The sequence below is a fragment of the Oncorhynchus kisutch genome, linkage group LG20 (genome assembly GCF_002021735.2).
Source record: "Oncorhynchus kisutch isolate 150728-3 linkage group LG20, Okis_V2, whole genome shotgun sequence".
In the NCBI taxonomy this organism is placed as follows: Eukaryota; Metazoa; Chordata; class Actinopteri; order Salmoniformes; family Salmonidae; genus Oncorhynchus; species Oncorhynchus kisutch.
This window is the reverse complement of record NC_034193.2, coordinates 12,877,335-12,896,637: the sequence shown is the minus strand read 5'-3', so window position 1 is coordinate 12,896,637 and position 19,303 is coordinate 12,877,335. Positions and strand designations below refer to the sequence as shown.

At 44.8% G+C, this 19,303-nt stretch overlaps 1 protein-coding gene across 1 annotated transcript in view; it reads right to left on the bottom strand.

Moving 5' to 3' along the window:
• The window catches only part of LOC109865103 (glutamate dehydrogenase, mitochondrial-like), a 26,567-nt gene extending 7,978 nt beyond the window's left edge, over positions 1 to 18,589 (bottom strand). The window contains 8 exon segments of the mRNA XM_031799975.1: positions 27 to 164; positions 329 to 466; positions 6,231 to 6,410; positions 6,723 to 6,817; positions 8,416 to 8,479; positions 9,605 to 9,660; positions 9,895 to 9,975; positions 17,963 to 18,589. Coding sequence (XP_031655835.1) covers positions 27 to 164; positions 329 to 466; positions 6,231 to 6,410; positions 6,723 to 6,817; positions 8,416 to 8,479; positions 9,605 to 9,660; positions 9,895 to 9,975; positions 17,963 to 18,350 — 1,140 coding nt within the window. The 5' untranslated portion in view covers positions 18,351 to 18,589.
• Positions 18,590 to 19,303: the final 714 nt, after the last annotated feature.

Here is a 19,303-nt window from a genome sequence, read left to right as displayed (position 1 = left end):
GTGTAGTTTAGATAGGGGTATTGTACCTTGGCCTTGATCCTGTGGGCGTTGTTTCGTGTGAGCTGCTTCTCGCTGGCGGCAGGGATCAGGATGTGACACTGAGCTTCCAGAAGGCTGCCCTCGTATGGCTTAGCCCCGGGGAAACCTACGATCGAACCGTGTTGCTGCACACACACACACAGGTTAGTCAAATGCAAGAGACAGGAAGTCTTTCTTGGCTAAGCTCATATTCAGAACAAGAGAGGGCGGAAAAGTGAGAGAGAAAGAGAGAGAGACACAGAAAGTGAGACTGAGGAAGTTCGAAAGGAGAGTAAGAGAGTATTTTTACCAGTTTGTAGTCCTCCAGCTGCTTGGGGTCAATGCCCTCTGGGTTGTAGATGCTGCCGTCATACTCAGCGATGCCCACACACTTAGCACCGTACCTGTGGAGGTACCGCATGGAGTGGAGTCCCACGTTACCAAAGCCCTGAGAAAGAGAGATCATTACTATCTCCTTCATCACACACACACCGTCATCAACTCTGCTACAGAGTACACTAAAGACATTACACTGGGACCCTGGGGCCACCATGTGGCCCACCTCTGCCACTGCAGTAGCCTCAGACCCACTGATAACTAGCTAATAAACTGACATACCAAATCAGCGGACAGACAGAGAGGATTGAAACCAAGCAGGTAATATATCTGGTACAGCTGTGAAATATACCTTTAACTATAATGAGCATTGAGACACATAATGCTGCTATAGGCCATTAACAATAGATGTTTGACAGTCGTTTCCATAGCAGCAAGGTCTATAAACTGAGATCAGCTCCTCCCCTATATCTCTCCATTATCCTCTCTGTCATCTGCAATCTACACGATGTCATTACATATCTGCGTATTTGCTAAATCTCCAAGAAAATCGAGTCACACAACTACATATCCAGCCATACAGTAGCCTGTATGGTCAGTCAGGTCTGTGTGTGTCTGTTTAGTGAGTCAGTCTGTGTGTGTCTGTTTAGTGAGTCAGTCTGTGTGTGTCTGTTTAGTCAGTCAGTCTGTGTGTGTCTCTGTTTAGTCAGTCAGTCTTGTGTTGTGTCTCTGTTTAGTCAGTCAGTCTGTGTGTGTCTCTGTTTAGTCAGTCAGTCTGTGTGTGTCTCTGTTTAGTCAGTCAGTCTGTGTGTGTCTCTGTTTAGTCAGTCAGTCTGTGTGTGTCTCTGTTTAGTCAGTCAGTCTGTGTGTGTCTCTGTAGTCAGTCAGTCTGTGTGTCTCTGTTTAGTCAGTCTGTGTGTCTCTGTTTAGTCAGTCAGTCTGTGTGTCTCTGTTTAGTCAGTCTGTGTGTCTCTGTTTAGTCAGTCTGTGTGTCTCTGTTTAGTCAGTCTGTGTGTCTCTGTTTAGTCAGTCTGTGTGTCTCTGTTTAGTCAGTCTGTGTGTCTCTGTTTAGTCAGTCTGTGTGTCTCTGTTTAGTCAGTCTGTGTGTCTCTGTTTAGTCAGTCTGTGTGTCTCTGTTTAGTCAGTCTGTGTGTCTCTGTTTAGTCAGTCTGTGTGTCTCTGTTTAGTCAGTCTGTGTGTCTCTGTTTAGTCAGTCTGTGTGTCTCTGTTTAGTCAGTCTGTGTGTCTCTGTTTAGTCAGTCTGTGTGTCTCTGTTTAGTCAGTCTGTGTGTCTCTGTTTAGTCAGTCTGTGTGTCTCTGTTTAGTCAGTCTGTGTGTCTCTGTTTAGTCAGTCTGTGTGTCTCTGTTTAGTCAGTCTGTGTGTCTCTGTTTAGTCAGTCTGTGTGTCTCTGTTTAGTCAGTCTGTGTGTCTCTGTTTAGTCAGTCTGTGTGTCTCTGTTTAGTCAGTCTGTGTGTCTCTGTTTAGTCAGTCTGTGTGTCTCTGTTTAGTCAGTCTGTGTGTCTCTGTTTAGTCAGTCCTGTGTGTTCTCTGTTTAGTCAGGTCTCGTGTGCGTCTCTGGTTTAGTGCCAGTCTGTGTGGTGCTCCTGTTTAGCTCAGTCTGTGTTGTCTCTGTTTATGTCAGTCTGTGTGTCTCTGTTTAGGTCAGTCTGTGGTGTCTCTTTTTAGAGCTCAGTCTGTTGTGATCTCTGGTTAGTCAGTCTGTTGTGTCTCTGTTTGTGAGTGTCTCTGTTTACGTCAGTCTGTGTGTCTCTGCTTTACGTCAGTCTGTGGTGTCCTTCTGTTTAGTCGGAGTCTGTGTGGTCTCGTTTAGTCAGTCCTTGTGTGTCTCTGGTTTAGCTCCAGTCTGTGTGTCTCTGGGTTTCAGTCAGTCCTGTGTGCTCCTCTGTTTAGTCAGTCTGTGTGTCTCTGTTTAGTCAGTCTGTGTGTCTCTGTTTTAGTCAGTCTGTGTGTCTCTGTTTAGTCCAGTCTGTGTGTCTCTGTTTAGCATCTATCCTGTGTGGTCTCTGTTTAGTGAGTCAGTCTGTGTTTCTCTGTTTAGTGAGTCAGTCTGTGTTTCTCTGTTTAGTGAGTCCGTCTGTGTTTCTCTGTTTAGTGAGTCAGTCTGTGTTTCTCTGTTTAGTGAGCTCAGTCTGTGTTTCTCTGTTTAGTGAGTCAGTCTGTGTTTCTCTGTTTAGTGAGTCAGTCTGTGTTTCTCTGTTTAGTGAGTCAGTCTGTGTTTCTCTGTTTAGTGAGGTCAGTCTGTGTTTCTCTGTTTAGTGAGTCAGTCTGTCTCTGTTTAGTCAGTCTGTGTGTCTCTGTTTTAGTCAGTCTGTGTGTCTCTGTTTAGTCAGTCTGTCTGTGTTTCTCTGTTTAGTGAGTCCAGTCTGTCTCTGTTTAGTCAGTCTGTCTGTGTGTCTCTGTTAGTCAGTCTGTGTGTCTCTGTTTAGTCAGTCTGTCTGTGTGTCTCTGTTAGTCAGTCTGTGTCCGACACGAAGGTGAGATGTTTTTTTTTTCCTTCTCAGAAATGAATAGTTTGCTAGTCATTGAATACTAACGTCGGATCGGATATTCAAATATTCGATGAACCGTATCCATCAATGTTCCCTCAACATTTAGCCGACTGTACAAGCTTGAAGTTACAGTTTAAGACGGTTGTCAAGTAGGCTACTGTGGCTATTTCCTCATAATGTAGGCCTACCAGAGTGGCCTACCATCAAAAACAATGGAGAAAATGCGTCCCATAACATTTTAACATGGAAATAGCTGTTCTATCATTCAGCCTACAGTAGCAGTCAATGTGTGGTCTTCAATGTAGGTCTACATTCCATGAGACTTCTGAAAATAAAACATGCAGGGCTTGACCTTTAACCCTGTTTATCCACTTGTCCTTCAGACAAGGAGGTGACTGAAAATGTTGTGTTGTTTGATGCAAGAAACCACTTTACAAAACAAAAGTATTATTTCCATACCATTATTACAGAGACGAGACAAATTATGACACCCTCTTGCCTATTGGCTACTAGGGGCTTATTCAACACCGTCTCAAAATACACCACTGCCCCTTTAAGAAAATAAAAAGCTCTTTACCCGAATCACTTTTCAAAGATGTCTAGAAATGTACACGTTTGGTGCTCTTGTAGGAAGCAATCCGTCCCCTTTGCTGACTACAAATAATCTATAACTGGGCTAATAATTGACTAACTGTGCATCGTCCCACAGACCTCCCGGTCGCGGACGGTTGCGACAGAGCCTGGGCACGAACCCAGGGTCTCTGGTGGCACAGCTGCCCTTAACCACTGCGCCACCCAGGAGGCCCTGCAAGCTGCATTTTTGTTCAGTATATCTAAATTACTCTGAGTATTTAGTCACTTGTATTACACCTGGGCTGAAATACATTTTGTATATGTAGATTTTGTCAAATATACTTTCGAGAAGTCATTTGTATTTCCAAAACACAAAATACTTTTCTATACCATTTTTTTAATAGCGCACATTTTTATAAATGAAGAGATCGCTTCTTCTATGCAAATGTTGTTAATTGGTACAATAAAATATGTTCTCTTAGTAGTTGCCAATAAACATAAGTCCTAAATGGAAAGGATTGTTTGTCATCTGTAGCCCCATGAAGTCAGCTACAACAAGTTCAATAACTCAATGTATGCACACACTCCTATTGAATAATACGCATTCACCTGTATTGTGAATTGACCTAGGCTACATCTGGATTTAACCAGTGTACCAGTAGAGATTTACCATTAAAATAAATGTTCACCATTCTGCTGTTTTGTAGTTAGATTGTTTTACCAAAGTCAAACTTGATTGTGTGATTATATCATTAATTCATTAACATATACATACTACTGTCTGGATCAAGTGCCCTTCTGTGACTGTGGCTAATACGCTTTCTTTTTTGGCGTTTTGGTATCAAGTATCGTGATACTAAACCTGGTATCGGTATCCAATTCTAAATTCTGGTATCATGACAACGCTACTACAGAGAAAAGAGAGACAGGCTTCGTATAGCCTATAGAGACAGGCTTCGTATAGCCTATAGAGACAGGCTTCGTATAGCCTATAGAGACAGGCTTCGTATAGCCTATAGAGACAGGCTTCGTATAGCCTATAGAGACAGGCTTCGTATAGCCTATAGAGACAGGCTTCGTATAGCCTATAGAGACAGGCTTCGTATAGCCTATAGAGACAGGCTTCGTATAGCCTATAGAGACAGGCTTCGTATAGCCTATAGAGACAGGCTTCGTATAGCCTATAGAGACAGGCTTCGTATAGCCTATAGAGACAGGCTTCGTATAGCCTATAGAGACAGGCTTCGTATAGCCTATAGAGACAGGCTTCGTATAGCCTATAGAGACAGGCTTCGTATAGCCTATAGAGACAGGCTTCGTATAGCCTATAGAGACAGGCTTCGTATAGCCTATAGAGACAGGCTTCGTATAGCCTATAGAGACAGGCTTCGTATAGCCTATAGAGACAGGCTTCGTATAGCCTATAGAGACAGGCTTCGTATAGCCTATAGAGACAGGCTTCGTATAGCCTATAGAGACAGGCTTCGTATAGCCTATAGAGACAGGCTTCGTATAGCCTATAGAGACAGGCTTCGTATAGCCTATAGAGACAGGCTTCGTATAGCCTATAGAGACAGGCTTCGTATAGCCTATAGAGACAGGCTTCGTATAGCCTATAGAGACAGGCTTCGTATAGCCTATAGAGACAGGCTTCGTATAGCCTATAGAGACAGGCTTCGTATAGCCTATAGAGACAGGCTTCGTATAGCCTATAGAGACAGGCTTCGTATAGCCTATAGAGACAGGCTTCGTATAGCCTATAGAGACAGGCTTCGTATAGCCTATAGAGACAGGCTTCGTATAGCCTATAGAGACAGGCTTCGTATAGCCTATAGAGACAGGCTTCGTATAGCCTATAGAGACAGGCTTCGTATAGCCTATAGAGACAGGCTTCGTATAGCCTATAGAGACAGGCTTCGTATAGCCTATAGAGACAGGCTTCGTATAGCCTATAGAGACAGGCTTCGTATAGCCTATAGAGACAGGCTTCGTATAGCCTATAGAGACAGGCTTCGTATAGCCTATAGAGACAGGCTTCGTATAGCCTATAGAGACAGGCTTCGTATAGCCTATAGAGACAGGCTTCGTATAGCCTATAGAGACAGGCTTCGTATAGCCTATAGAGACAGGCTTCGTATAGCCTATAGAGACAGGCTTCGTATAGCCTATAGAGACAGGCTTCGTATAGCCTATAGAGACAGGCTTCGTATAGCCCATAGACAGGCTTCGTATAGCCTATAGAGACAGGCTTCGTATAGCCTATAGAGACAGGCTTCGTATAGCCTATAGAGACAGGCTTCGTATAGCCTATAGAGACAGGCTTCGTATAGCCTATAGAGACAGGCTTCGTATAGCCCATAGACAGGCTTCGTATAGCCTATAGACAGGCTTCCAGGAAGGAGGCCAAGGCTGAGGGCATCTCTCTCTCCCTGTGTGTGTGTGTGTGTGTGTGTGTGTGTGTGTGTGTGTGTGTGTGTGTGTGTGTGATGTCTCGTGTGTCAGAGGGAACTGAGAGTCCCGCAGAAAGCTGCACTTTGACCTTCAGTCTGTCTCACACCGCGGCAGAGTGGGAACTGGGACCTACGGACCAGTGTAAAGCAGATCTGTGTGGTGTGATACTGCCGCTGAACCCTGCCACCACGTCTCTGACGTCACTGACCGTCACAGACAGACGAATACTAACTCACCCCTGCAGATATTTAACTAAGTTCACATCAAAATCTGTTGACCAGATCAGCGTAAACAACTTTTACACAATCTTTGCAAATGTCAGAGTGTGTGTGTGTGTGTACCTGGATGATGAAGGTCTTGTCCTGAAAGCCGGGGGTCAGGCCCAGCATGCTCATGTAGGACGCCTCGTTGATGAAGTTCTCAATTCCGTGGAACACTCCGCGACCGGTGGCCGAGATACGCCCGTGGATCCCGCCCTGACTGATGGGCTTGCCTGTCACACACGCGTGGGCGTTGATGTCCTGCACAGAGAAACACCCAGAGAGACACAGAGCCAGACACACACACGTTAGAGTATGTTTAATTGCATTAGATCTGTTTGTCAGACTGTGAGATAGAGTCTTCAGCATAGTTATGAGAGGTCAGTGCAGGACACATACTGCTCTGGGTCCAGACTACAGAACTACAGTACCCATACTGCCCTGGGGGCCATGCTACAGAACTACAGTACCCATACTGCCCTGGGGGGCCATGCTACAGAACCACAGTACCCATACTGCCCTGGGGGCCCGACTACAGAACTACAGTGTATGTGCGTTTGTGTGGTAACTCACAGTGTGTGCGATGGTGTTGGCATATGTGTCAGCGATCCAGGACATCTCTCTCTCTCCAGTGCTCATGTCAGGAGCAGGAACATCAATACCAGGCCCTGGGGGGGAGGGGGGGGGGGGGTGAACGTTTCTGTGAGGACTGGAAGCATTTACACACAACCTACATCAGGGGTCCCCAATTATGATTTTTTCTTGAGTGGATAGTCTGGGGGCCAGAACATAGTTCTGAATAACACATTTTGTACTGCAAATCGACAGCAGAAATCCAAAACAGATAGTGATCGACAAAAACTGGAATCATTACAAACCTTGATTACATTGAGATATGATCACATATGCATCTTGATTTATGCGTGGGAATACTTGGGAACAAATTTCCTAAATGAAAAATCACTTTGAGCCGATTTCCTGGTGATTTTAGTCTTTTACGTCCAACAACAAAAATTATTTTAAAAATATATTATTTTGCTCAGAAAACTTGGGAGGCAAAAATAAATCTAATGACCTACGGGCCACCTAGTGGTGAACCCTGCCATCCATCTTTCTCTTTCCCACCTAGTGGTGAACCCTGCCCTCCATCTTTCTCTTTCCCACCTAGTGGTGAACCCTGCCCTCCATCTTTCTCTTTCCCACCTAGTGGTGAACCCTGCCCTCCATCTTTCTCTTTCCCACCTAGTGGTGAACCCTGCCCTCCATCTTTCTCTTTCCCACCTAGTGGTGAACCCTGCCCTCCATCTTTCTTTCTCTTTCCCACACGTAAACACATACTACACAGCTTTGAGATAAAGTTACTAGCAATTAAACATCTATAGTTCTACCTATTCTAAATATAGACCGTGGCTGACTGGAGGGCTCAGAACGCCCTGGTGGCAGACAGAGACATGTCTAAATGCCAGTCTCTCTCCCTCTCTGTGGTATAAACAGGATGGTATGCAGCGAGGGACATTCTCATGTGTTCACTGGGCACAGACATCCAAAAACAGAAGTGGGGGTGAGGATCTGACTGGAAGAGGGGTCTACTGCCCACGTCACCATTAATACACAAGCTTTTCCTCTGCAACGGCAGCCATTATTATTTACCTTTATTTAACCAGGCAAGTCAGTTAAGAATAAATTCTTATTTACAATGACGGCCTAGGAACAGTGGGTTAACTGCCTGTTCAGGGGCAGAATGAGAGATTTGTACCTTGTCAGCTCGGGGATTTGAACTTGCAACCTTTCGGTCAGCCAATCAGCATTCAGGGCTCGAACCACCCAGTTTATAGTAGTGTAAACACTATGATGGCTGAAACTGAGGGCTTGTGAGGAGCAGAATTAACAACCTCTGCATAAGCAAAACAGTTGCTTTGTGAGAAGGGGTTAAAGTTCGCAGTTAGTCATTGTTATGTAAATGAAAGCTGAAAAGTACCAGTGGCCTGAGTCAGAACAGGCCCGCCGGAGCCACAGCCCAGTGAGACAAAAGGCTGGGGGTAAAACCCTGGCATAAACCACTGGGGTAAAACCCTGGCATAAATCACTGGGGTAAAACCCTGGCGTAAATCACTGGGGTAAAACCCTGGCGTAAATCACTGGGGTAAATCACTGAGGTAAAACCCTCGGGTAGAATCCTGTCTTCTCTGTGTTTTGAGGTAACACGTCACAGTCATTAGCATACAGGATCATAGGGGACAACTGGCTACATGAAGAACACACTTACCAATAAAACCTTTCTTGGCCAGCTCAATGGTGAACCTTCTAGTGATCTTCTCCAACTCATTGTCCTAAAGAGAGAGAGAGATAAATCACAGAGTGCACGAGGAGAGAGAAAGGTTTCCTGTGCGTCTGCCAGCTAACAGCTAAGCATTTCAGATCCACTTAGCTGAAGGGCATACTACCACACACACACACACTGGTGACAGATAAACAGATAAAGATGTAGCGATCAGCCCTAAAGAGCCTCTCTCGCTCTCTAGGATATGAATAAAGAGCCTCTCTCTCGCTCTCTAGGATATGAATAAAGAGCCTCTCTCTCGCTCTCTAGGATATGAATAAAGAGCCTCTCTCTAGGATATGAATAAAGAGCCTCTCTCTCTAGGATATGAATAAAGAGCCTCTCTCTCGCTCTCTAGGATATGAATAAAGAGCCCTCTCTCTCGCTCTCTAGGATATGAATAAAGAGCCTCTCTCTCGCTCTCTAGGATATGAATAAAGAGCCTCTCTAGGATATGAATAAAGAGTCTGAGTCTCTCTCTCTCTCTCTCCTCTCTCTCTCTCTCTCTCTCTCTCTCTCTCTCTCTCTCTCTCTCTCTCTCTCTCTCTCTTCTCTTCCTCTCTCTCTCTCTCTCTTCTCTCTCTCTCTCTCTCTCTCTCTCTCTCTCTCTCTCTCTCTCTCTCTCTCTCTTCTTCTCTCTCTTCTCTCTCTCTCTCTCTCTCTCTCTCTCTCTCTCTCTTCTCTCTCTCTCTCTCTCTCTCTCTCTCTCCCTCTCTCTCTCTTCCTCTCTCTCTCTCTCTTCTCTCTCTCTCTCTCTCTCTCTCTCTCTCTCTCTCTCTCTCTCTCTCTCTCTCTCTCTCTCTCTCTCTCTCTCTCTCTCTCTCTCTCTCTCTTCTCTCTCTCCTTCTCTCTCTCTCTCTCTCTCCTCTCTCTCTCTCTCTCTCTCTCTCTCTCTCTCTCTCTCTCTCTCTCTCTCGTAGTGTGTGTGTGTGTGTAAGGGTTTTACTGGAATAGATCATTGATGTGACTTGGAGTAAAATATGCTTCCTGTGCATTAGAGCGTTCCCACAATAATCACCTACCATGGTGTGTGTGGAAGAGAACAGCCTCCATCCAGTAAGCAAGCCACACTCTTTCCTCCACACAGCACAAACACTTGTATCTGTGTGTGCGTGTATCTGTGTGTGTGACTTACAGAGTAATTTTTGACGTTGATCTTGACACCAGCTTTAGCCCCCCCGAATGGTACATCTGGAGAGAGAGAAACCGGCTTAACAACTGGGGCTTAAACACACACGCGCACCTCATTGCTTTAACAACAGCTCTCTGAAAATGCTAATAAAAATCTCTCAGATCAGTGTGTATGTTTACATGAAATCAGGAGCACTGAGGCATGAATGAGATGTGAGAGGAGAGGAGAGGAGAGGAGAGGAGAGGAGAGGAGAGGAGAGGAGAGGAGAGGAGAGGAGAGGAGAGGAGACTTACCGACCACGGCACACTTGTATGTCATCAGAGAGGCCAGAGCCTTCACCTCATCAACAGACACCTCTTCACTGTAACGGATCCCTGCACACAGACAGACACAAAGGGAGTCAACACACAGAGCCCAACAACACCACACACACTCTAAAGTTGACAGGAAGGATGGCTTTGAGTCTACTGTGTCCAGCACAGGGACACTACCTGGGGTTACACTGTGTCTCCTCTACACCAGCAGCACAGGGACACTACCTGGGGTTACACTGTGCCTCCTCTACACCAGCAGCACAGGGACACTACCTGGGGTTACACTGTGTCTCCTCTACACCAGCAGCACAGGGACACTACCTGGGGTTACACTGTGCCTCCTCTACACCAGCAGCACAGGGACACTACCTGGGGTTACACTGTGCCTCCTCTACACAGCAGCACAGGGACACTACCTGGGGTTACACTGTGTCTCCTCTACACCAGCAGCACAGGGAAACTACCTGGGGTTACACTGTGTCTCCTCTACACCAGCAGCACAGGGAAACAGAGTGTGAGTGCTAACTTGGGCTGACCTATATTGGACTGTGTCACTGTGACAGACGACTACCGAGAGCCAGTGGCAGCGACCACAGACAGGAGACTGCAGCCAGCCCAGCGCACTATAGAGGACAGAGAGAGGGTGTGCATGTGAGAGTGACATCATCTCAAAGCGCCACGGCATGTCCCGAGACCCAGTCCAGAAAACAGCCCCTACACTAGCTAGCCACTAGCCCCCTGCTGTGTTAGCAGGATGGTGTTCAGGAGGAGGGCACACATTAGCAACGCCTCCATAACATGACCTTTAGAGACCAGGCAGTCTACAAGTCACCCATATTAAGCTAGAGCTGCTGGAAGGCTTGACCTTAACAACGTGGACCCTCCATTGAACTACACTATAGACACAGCACTGACTGAGACACAGATGTAGGACCTTCAGGTAGGGCCACTTCACTTTTGATACAGCAGCAACAAGGGATAATATAATATAATTATAATTATAATTCACATGGACATTCTCCTGCAACCGAGTGATCAAATTAAGATCCTACATCTGAAGGCTAATTCAATTCACTGAACAAGAATGTTCTTTATACCCGTAACCTTTCAACCATTAAGCCCTCCCCCTTTGATTCTCCTCCTCTCCCATCCCCTACTACCGCAGCAAAAACATGTTGAGAAACATTCCAATGGAATGAGTCTCTGGGTTGGCTAGGAAACACACACACACACACGTGTGTAAGCTGTGTATATACATGAAAAATGTATGAAAACAGATACCCACGAACAAACATACTGTACACCCACACAGGCAAACCCGACCGCCCAAGAGCCCACAGAGCTGTCCATTGATGTGGAAGGGAGCCCGCAGTGGGTTGTTAGTCACAGTGGAAATAAAAGCAGTGGGCTTCCTCTTCTGCTTGGAAAGGAGAAGGACATGTTGGACGTTTAGCAGACTAAACATTCTTTGAGAGTGAGTCACTTCCTGACACTCCCTAACACTGAGTCACGCCTGCACAAACACAGTTCTGCAGTGGTCCAGCTAGAGAATGTGAGGTTCTGCAGTATTGTAGCAGAACCAGGGTTTCTATATAGAGCAGTGTGGGTCTGACTGACTGTCTGTCATATCAGCAACAGCCTTAGTACTTTGTCTACACAGACAGTATCAGCCCATTACCTCTCATCTCTACCCCACTAGTACACTGACTAACAGCCTTTACCCTCTAGTCTCTACCCCACTAGTACACTGACTAACTGCTTTTACCCTCTAGTCTCTACCCCACTAGTACACTGCCTAACTGCTTTTACCCTCTAGTCTCTACCCCACTAGTACACTGACTATAACAGCCTTTACCCTCTAGTCTCTACCCCACCAGTACACTGACTATAACAGCCTTTACCCTCTAGTCTCTACCCCACTAGTACACTGACTAACTGCTTTTACCCTCTAGTCTCTACCCCACTAGTACACTGCCTAACTGCTTTTACCCTCTAGTCTCTACCCCACTAATACACTGACTATAACAGCCTTTACCCTCTAGTCTCTACCCCACTAGTACACTGACTAACTGCTTTTACCCTCTCATCTCTACCCCACTAGTACACTGCCTAACTGCTTTTACCCTCTCGTCTCTACCCCACTAGTACACTGACTAACAGCCTTTACCCTCTAGTCTCTACCCCACCAGTACACTGACTATAACAGCCTTTACCCTCTAGTCTCTACCCCACTAGTACACTGCCTAACTGCTTTTACCCTCTAGTCTCTACCCCACTAGTACACTGCCTAACTGCTTTTACCCTCTAGTCTCTACCCCACTAGTACACTGACTATAACAGCCTTTACCCTCTAGTCTCTACCCCACCAGTATACTGACTAACAGCCTTTACCCTCTAGTCTCTACCCCACCAGTACACAGACTATAACAGCCTTTACCCTCTCATCTCTACCCCACTAGTACACTGACTAACAGCCTTTACCCTCTCATCTCTACCCCACTAGTACACTGACTAACAGCCTTTACACTCTAGTCTCTACCCCACTAGTACACTGACTAACAGCCTTTACCCCATCTAGCCTAACCGTCGTCTGTGTCCCAAGTAACTGTGTTTTCCACTGAGCTAACTGTAGTAGCTGTAGTCAGAGAAGAGGGGAATGGAAACCATGAGAAGTGTAGCTGTAGTCAGAGAAGAGGGGAATGGAAACCATGAGAAGTGTAGCTGTGTGTAGCTGTAGTCAGAGAGGAGGGGAATGGAAACCATGAGAAGTGTAGCTGTAGTCAGAGAGGAGGGGAGGGGAATGGAAACCATGAGAAGTGTAGTGTAGTCAGAGAAGAGGGGAATGGAAACCATGAGAAGTGTAGCTGTAGTCAGAGAAGAGGGGAGGGGAATGGAAACCATGAAAAGTGTAGTGTAGTCAGAAGAGGGGAAGGGAAAGTGTGTGACTAAGCTGCAGAAAGTAAAGAGGGATTTGATATAGAGCACTTCTCACTTCTCTAAAACGGGTTTGAGGGAAGCATCTGCTCTGGTGGCGTGTGACGACCTCTGACCTCCCCATGATGATGCGTTTGCCATAATTAAACATCTATAGGCCACACCAATCAGAAAGTCTATTCAAATGTTGTGTCACATGTGCCGAATACAACAGCTTACAATGCAATGCTTACTGACAAGCCCCTAACCAACCATGCAATGCTTACTGACAAGCCCCTAACCAACCATGCAATGCTTACTGACAAGCCCTTAACCAACCATGCAATGCTTACTGACAAGCCCTTAACCAACCATGCAATGCTTACTGACAAGCCCTTAACCAACAGGTGTAGACCTTACAGTGAAATGCTTACTGACAAGCCCTTAACCAACAGGTGTAGACCTTACAGTGAAATGCTTACTGACAAGCCCCTAACCAACAGTGCAATGCTTACTGACAAGCCCTTAACCAACAGGTGTAGACCTTACAGTGAAATGCTTACTGACAAGCCCCTAACCAACAGTGCAATGCTTACTGACAAGCCCTTAACCAACAGGTGTAGACCTTACAGTGAAATGCTTACTGACAAGCCCCTAACCAACAGGTGTAGACCTTACAGTGAAATGCTTACTGACAAGCCCTTAACCAACCATGCAATGCTTACTGACAAGCCCTTAACCAACCATGCAATGCTTACTGACAAGCCCTTAACCAACCATGCAATGCTTACTGACAAGCCCCTAACCAACAGTGCAGTTAAGAAAATACCAACAAACAAGAAAGAGATAAGAACATCAAATAATTAAAGAGCAGCAGTAAAATAACAATAAATAAGCGTTCCTATTCGTCTGTATGTACATTAACACACAACCAATGTCCCCTCCAGTGTTCAAATATACTGTCAGTCTGTCAGAACGTGCACCGGATTCAGCTTGCCTGGCACAATGGGTAGGTGGTGAGACTTTGCACTTTAAGACCAGTTGGTTAAACAAGGGAAAACTTTCAATATACTTTGTATCCCTCATTTACTCAAGTGTTTCTTTAAGTTTGGCAGTTACCTTAGCAACGTGCATGCCCCGCCCACCTGAGGATCTGTCTATTTCCTGTGTTCGAGGGGTGTTGTCACTTAAATATCGCTGGCTTGATTGCTTTCCTTTAAGTGCTGCGACCCTTTCATACTCTTGCTTGTGCCTGTTGTTTTTTCCCCCCCATTAACGTTACGGCCGCGGAAATGTTTGTAATGGCCTGTCAAACACACCCCGGTAATGGCTGAAACGAGCTCAATGGAATACATTGTCTTTCCGTTGCAGCTATAAGAACGTTAAAGCTTCGTCGGGGATTTAAACGCATCGACACATCACAAGAAAGATCACTTTATTTTGGATGGGCATTCCTTTTTCGTGGAATTTTAAAAAGTTCAATACAAATTTGAAATGAAAGTAACTTCCCAAAAAGGAACAGTCAGAGTATAGATATAATGTCTGATCTCTTAAACAATGTAAAGCCTGTTGATTTTTTTTTATCTGAGGGTATCCTGATATTGACACACTTGTTGAACCATGCAACAGAACGTGACAACAGTAATTAATAAGGCTAGTGCAGGTGGGCCTAGACAGAACCGGTTTCTGGTGGTCACAGCCCTGTTGCACCATTTATGTTCATTTAATAATAGATAAAAATACACCAAGTGTATTTATGCAAATTCAGCACGTATGAGTGCATTCTAAGAATTGTTTTTGTTGTTTAAATTTTACAATGAATGTAATACCTGAATTCCAATCAAAATCCCTGTATTCCATTCATTATTTTTTCGTGCCAGTAAAATGTTTTATGTGACATAATTCAGTCAATATCTGAAGGGTTTTAAAAAGCTGACGGGGGCTATGCTACTAGCATAGCGGGGTTGTACTGTCACCCTGAAGGTGTTCAGGGTCAGCAGACATCGTTGCTGAAAAATGAGTTAAAACTGTCATTCAGATGGTCTCAGCGACATGAACATCACATAGCAGGTTACCACATAGAGCTTCGTAGTTACGGTTATGATGTATGGGTTGTCATGGATCGATCCATATTCACCATGTGCCACCCCCATTTCCATGCCGAGTGCTAGCTTGCTGGTTGTGTGGGAGTGGCTGACGTCATTGAGCTTATGGCAGTGAGCTGGGCGAAAGGCAGTGCTGAGCAGAATTGGCTGTATGGTTTTATTCTCTCAACTAAAAGCTATACAAATTCAGTGGCTATAGCCCTACATTCATTAAAAACATAGCTAAATACCAGTTCATTGAAAATGTGTCCCAACCATCTTCTTGTGCAGCTGGCAGGCAGCTCACTGACTCTGTCTGATCTGAGCCTAGGCTAATTAATTGCTGGAAACAGTGCCGTTCACCCTCCCATCACCAGAGCAACTCATCAACACCAAAAATAACATTCCAATGTAAGCCTACCTCAGCAGTAAGCCTACCTCAGCAGTAAGCCTACCTCAGCAGTAAGCTATGTTATTAGACTAGTAGCTATCTGTCTTGCAGTTCAGACGTAGCACTTTCATGTAGTTAATTACCAAAAGTAACCTCTTTGGCCTCATGGGTCGAATGTTATTTATATTTTATTAAACCATTCCTGAACATTTTTTTTTAAACTGACGAAAATGTTTCTATGTCAAACGGTTTTGTTATATTTCCGTCTTCTGTGATAAAGTGTAATATTGCGATGCAAACTCCAAATGTAATACATGTCAACTCTATATCTGACATGGTACAGGTGTGTTCTTTCTTTAAGCCCATAACTATGTGTGTGAGGTGTATACTTTTGTATCAAAGTAGATTTGTTTAAGACTACCAAGAAACACTCTGTGTGACCCCGATTTAACCCACAGTATTCATGGGAAATGTGTGTCTGTGTGAGGCTGTGTGTGTCCATATTATGTGTGATGTGCTGTGTGATGTGCTGTGTGATGTACTGTGTGTATGCAGGTGGCACAGGATTGGGCGTATGATTAGTCACTCTAGGCCTACTAAATATAACATAAGTGTGATATATACAGAACCAGTCAAAGGTTTGGACACACCTTCTCATTCAAGGGTTTTTCTTTATTTGTACTATTTTCTACATTGTAGAATAATAGTGAAGACATCAAAACTATGAAATAATACATACGGAATCATGTAGTAACCATAAAAGTGTTAAACAAATCAAAATATATTTAATATTTGAGATTCTTCAAAGTAGCCACCCTTTCCCTTGATGACAACTTTTCACAATATTGGTGTGCCTTATCAAAAGTTAATTTGTGGAATTTCTTTCCTTCTTAATGCATTTGAGCCAATCAGTTGTGTTGTGACAAGGAAGGGGTGATATACAGAAGATAGCCCTATTTGGTAAAAGACCAAGTCCATATTATGGCAAGAACAGTTCAAATAAGCAAAGGGAAACCACAGTCCATCATTACTTTAAGACATGAAGGTCAGTCAATACGGAAAACGTCAAGAACTTTGAAAGTTTCTTCAAGTGCAGTCTCAAAAACCATCAAGCTCTATGACGAAACTGGCTCTTATGAGGACCGCCACAGGAAAGGAAGACCCAGAGTTGCCTCTGCTGAGGAGGATAAGTTCATTAGAGTTAACTGCACCTCAGATTGCAGCCCAAATAAAAGCTTCACGGAGTTCAAGTAACAGACACATCTCAACATAAACTGTTCAGAGACTGCGTGAACCAGGCCTTCATTGCTGCAAAGAAACAACTACTAAAGGACACCAATAAGAAGAAGAGACTTGCTTGGCCAAAAAAGACTAGCAATGGACATTAGACCGGTGGAAATCGGTCCTTTAGTATGATGAGTCTTTGTAAGATGCAAAGTAGGTGAACGGATGATCTCTGCATGTGTGGTTCCCACCGTGAAGCATGGAGGAGGAGTGTGATGGTGTGGGGGTATATTGCTGGTGACACTGTCAGTGATTTATTTAGAATTTAAGGGAAACTTAACCTGCATGGCTACCACAGCATTCTGCAGCAATACGCCATCCTATCTGGTTTGCACTTAGTGGGACTATCATTTGTTTTCAACAGGACAATAACCCACCACACCTCCAGGCTTTGTAAGGGCTATTTCACCAAGAAGGAGAGTGACGGAGTGCTGCATCAGATGACCTGGCCTCCATAATCACCCAAGTGAAGGAAAAGCAGCCAACAAGTTCTCAGCATATGTGGGAAAGACTGTTGGAAAAGCCTTCCAGGTGTGTGTACAATATGACCACTTTACTTTAAATTAACTTACTTTATTTTTTCACCCCGCTGTACAGACTAATTAGCATATTAAGTATCTAATTTGTATAAAGCAATATAAAAGTTTTATACACATTTCATAAACTGTTATAGACTCTCAGTCCTACTTTACATTATTGGGCTTAAAGTACTGAAATGATGTATTATGCCTAATTTGCATATTACATGGTTCATTTGCATAATACAGCATTTTAATGTAATGTTTTTATTTCATTTGAGTCATCTCTGTGAACCTTGAAAATGTCAAAACAATATGACCATCCTATCTTGAGATATTCTGAGTTATTGGACAAAAGTAAGTAAGCATTTCACTGTAAGGTTTACACCTGTTGAATTCGGCGCGTGTGGCAAATCAAACCTGGTGTCGAATGTAGGAATCCGGACAGGTGATTTAGTGCCTTATTGACAACAGATTATAGTTACACTGACCTACCTGTTCGCGACCTTTTCTGAACTCTTGAAAATAAGATATCTCAGCAATGGTAAATCTTATCCTCATGAAATAAAGCGTGCTGTGTTCCTGACAAGGCGCTCTTGGAAAGTAACGTATAACACCACAACGAACCACAGATTCATTTTGTCCTCTAACACCCTACTGATGCAGCTAGGAGATGCAGCTAGCCATCTATACAGTAACTAGCTAACGGTAGCTAAACAGAGTCAGTGCAGCTGTTCTCTCACAGCTGAGTAATGGGATCGCCAAATGAGCTACCTAGCTAGATAGTTAATTTCGCAACCGCACAACCACCCGAAGGACAGTTGAGAAGCAGGAAGCGGCGCGTGGCAGTATCTTACCCCCCTTGCAGGGCGTCCTGTGCTGGCTGTGCTGGGCGCGGTAGCCCTCCACTACCTCCCACTCTCCGTTGTCCCTCTTGATGGGGAAAGAGACGCTGAGGACGTGGTTGCAGGGCTTGATGATGCGGAGAATCCCCTTCACTCGTTTCATCTTCTGCTCGGGGGTCTCCCTGCTCTTCAGGTCCTCCACAAGCTTGTCCTGAACGATGGCGGCTCCGCGGTCGAAGAAACCCTCCACCATGCGAAAGAAGTTGGGGTCGTCGGGCTGTTCACTATACTGTCGGACCCGCATCAGAGCGGCCGATGCTGGGAGAGCAGATTCCACGCAGCCCGAGGCCAGGGCACTGCCCGCCCCGCGGGATAACAGCTCCCCGAAGTACCGGTACATGATCGATCTAACCGTTTAACGGGGGGGGGAGAAAAACAACAGCGACGGGGATATCTATCTATCTATTAACCGGTCAGAGGGAGGGATGACTAAACGGCACAGCAGCACACCTTCACTGTGTCCCCTCTTCCGACTGAATGGCCGTTGGAAGTGCGCGCCCGTTCACTTTAAGTCTGCGCTGACCACCAAGGCTTGGACGCCTCCGGGACCGGGATGCACGCGGAAGAGGAGGTTACAGTTCTATGAAGGAGGTTCATTTCGGGCCGCGCGTCCTCAAGAGACAGAAAACAAAGCGCGATCCCGTGTGTGTCCCTCTTTGAATGCAGTTGTAGGTGGCCAATGTCAAATGTTTATTGTGCAAGTACGATATATAGCTTACATATTCACAGATAAATCCAGCTTCTGATTCTTCTAATGAGACAATTGTGGAGTTATTCAGATGGGATCCTGAGCATTTAATTGTGTGGTATTCTAGGTCCCTATGCCTGCTCACAAACATGTCCAGTGTAAACAATATACATCATTAACACTGCAAATAACTTTTCAAGTGCTCAAAGGGTTTTTTGGGGTCAGTATGGTTCCACATAGAACCACGACCCTTACCAAAGAACCCTTGAGGAACCCTCATTTCTTTATGCGAAGGCTTCTCAAACATTTAGCACTGTTATGGTGTCTTTATGGTTCCACACAGACAACACTTTCAATGTTGATTTAACACTCCGGAGAGTTTCTTGTGTACTATGACAGTCTGACTGAAAATAATGGAAATCAAAAATAGTATTTTTTGTAAGAGGTAGTTATTTTAATGAGAAAGTAATACCAAAGAACGTAGGCCTACACACAAAAGAATGTGGGTTCCTTAATGGTTCTTTGGTAAGGGTGATGGTTCTATGTGGAACCATACTTCCCCAAAGAACCCTTTGAGTCCTTCAATGGTTCTTTTGAATTGAATT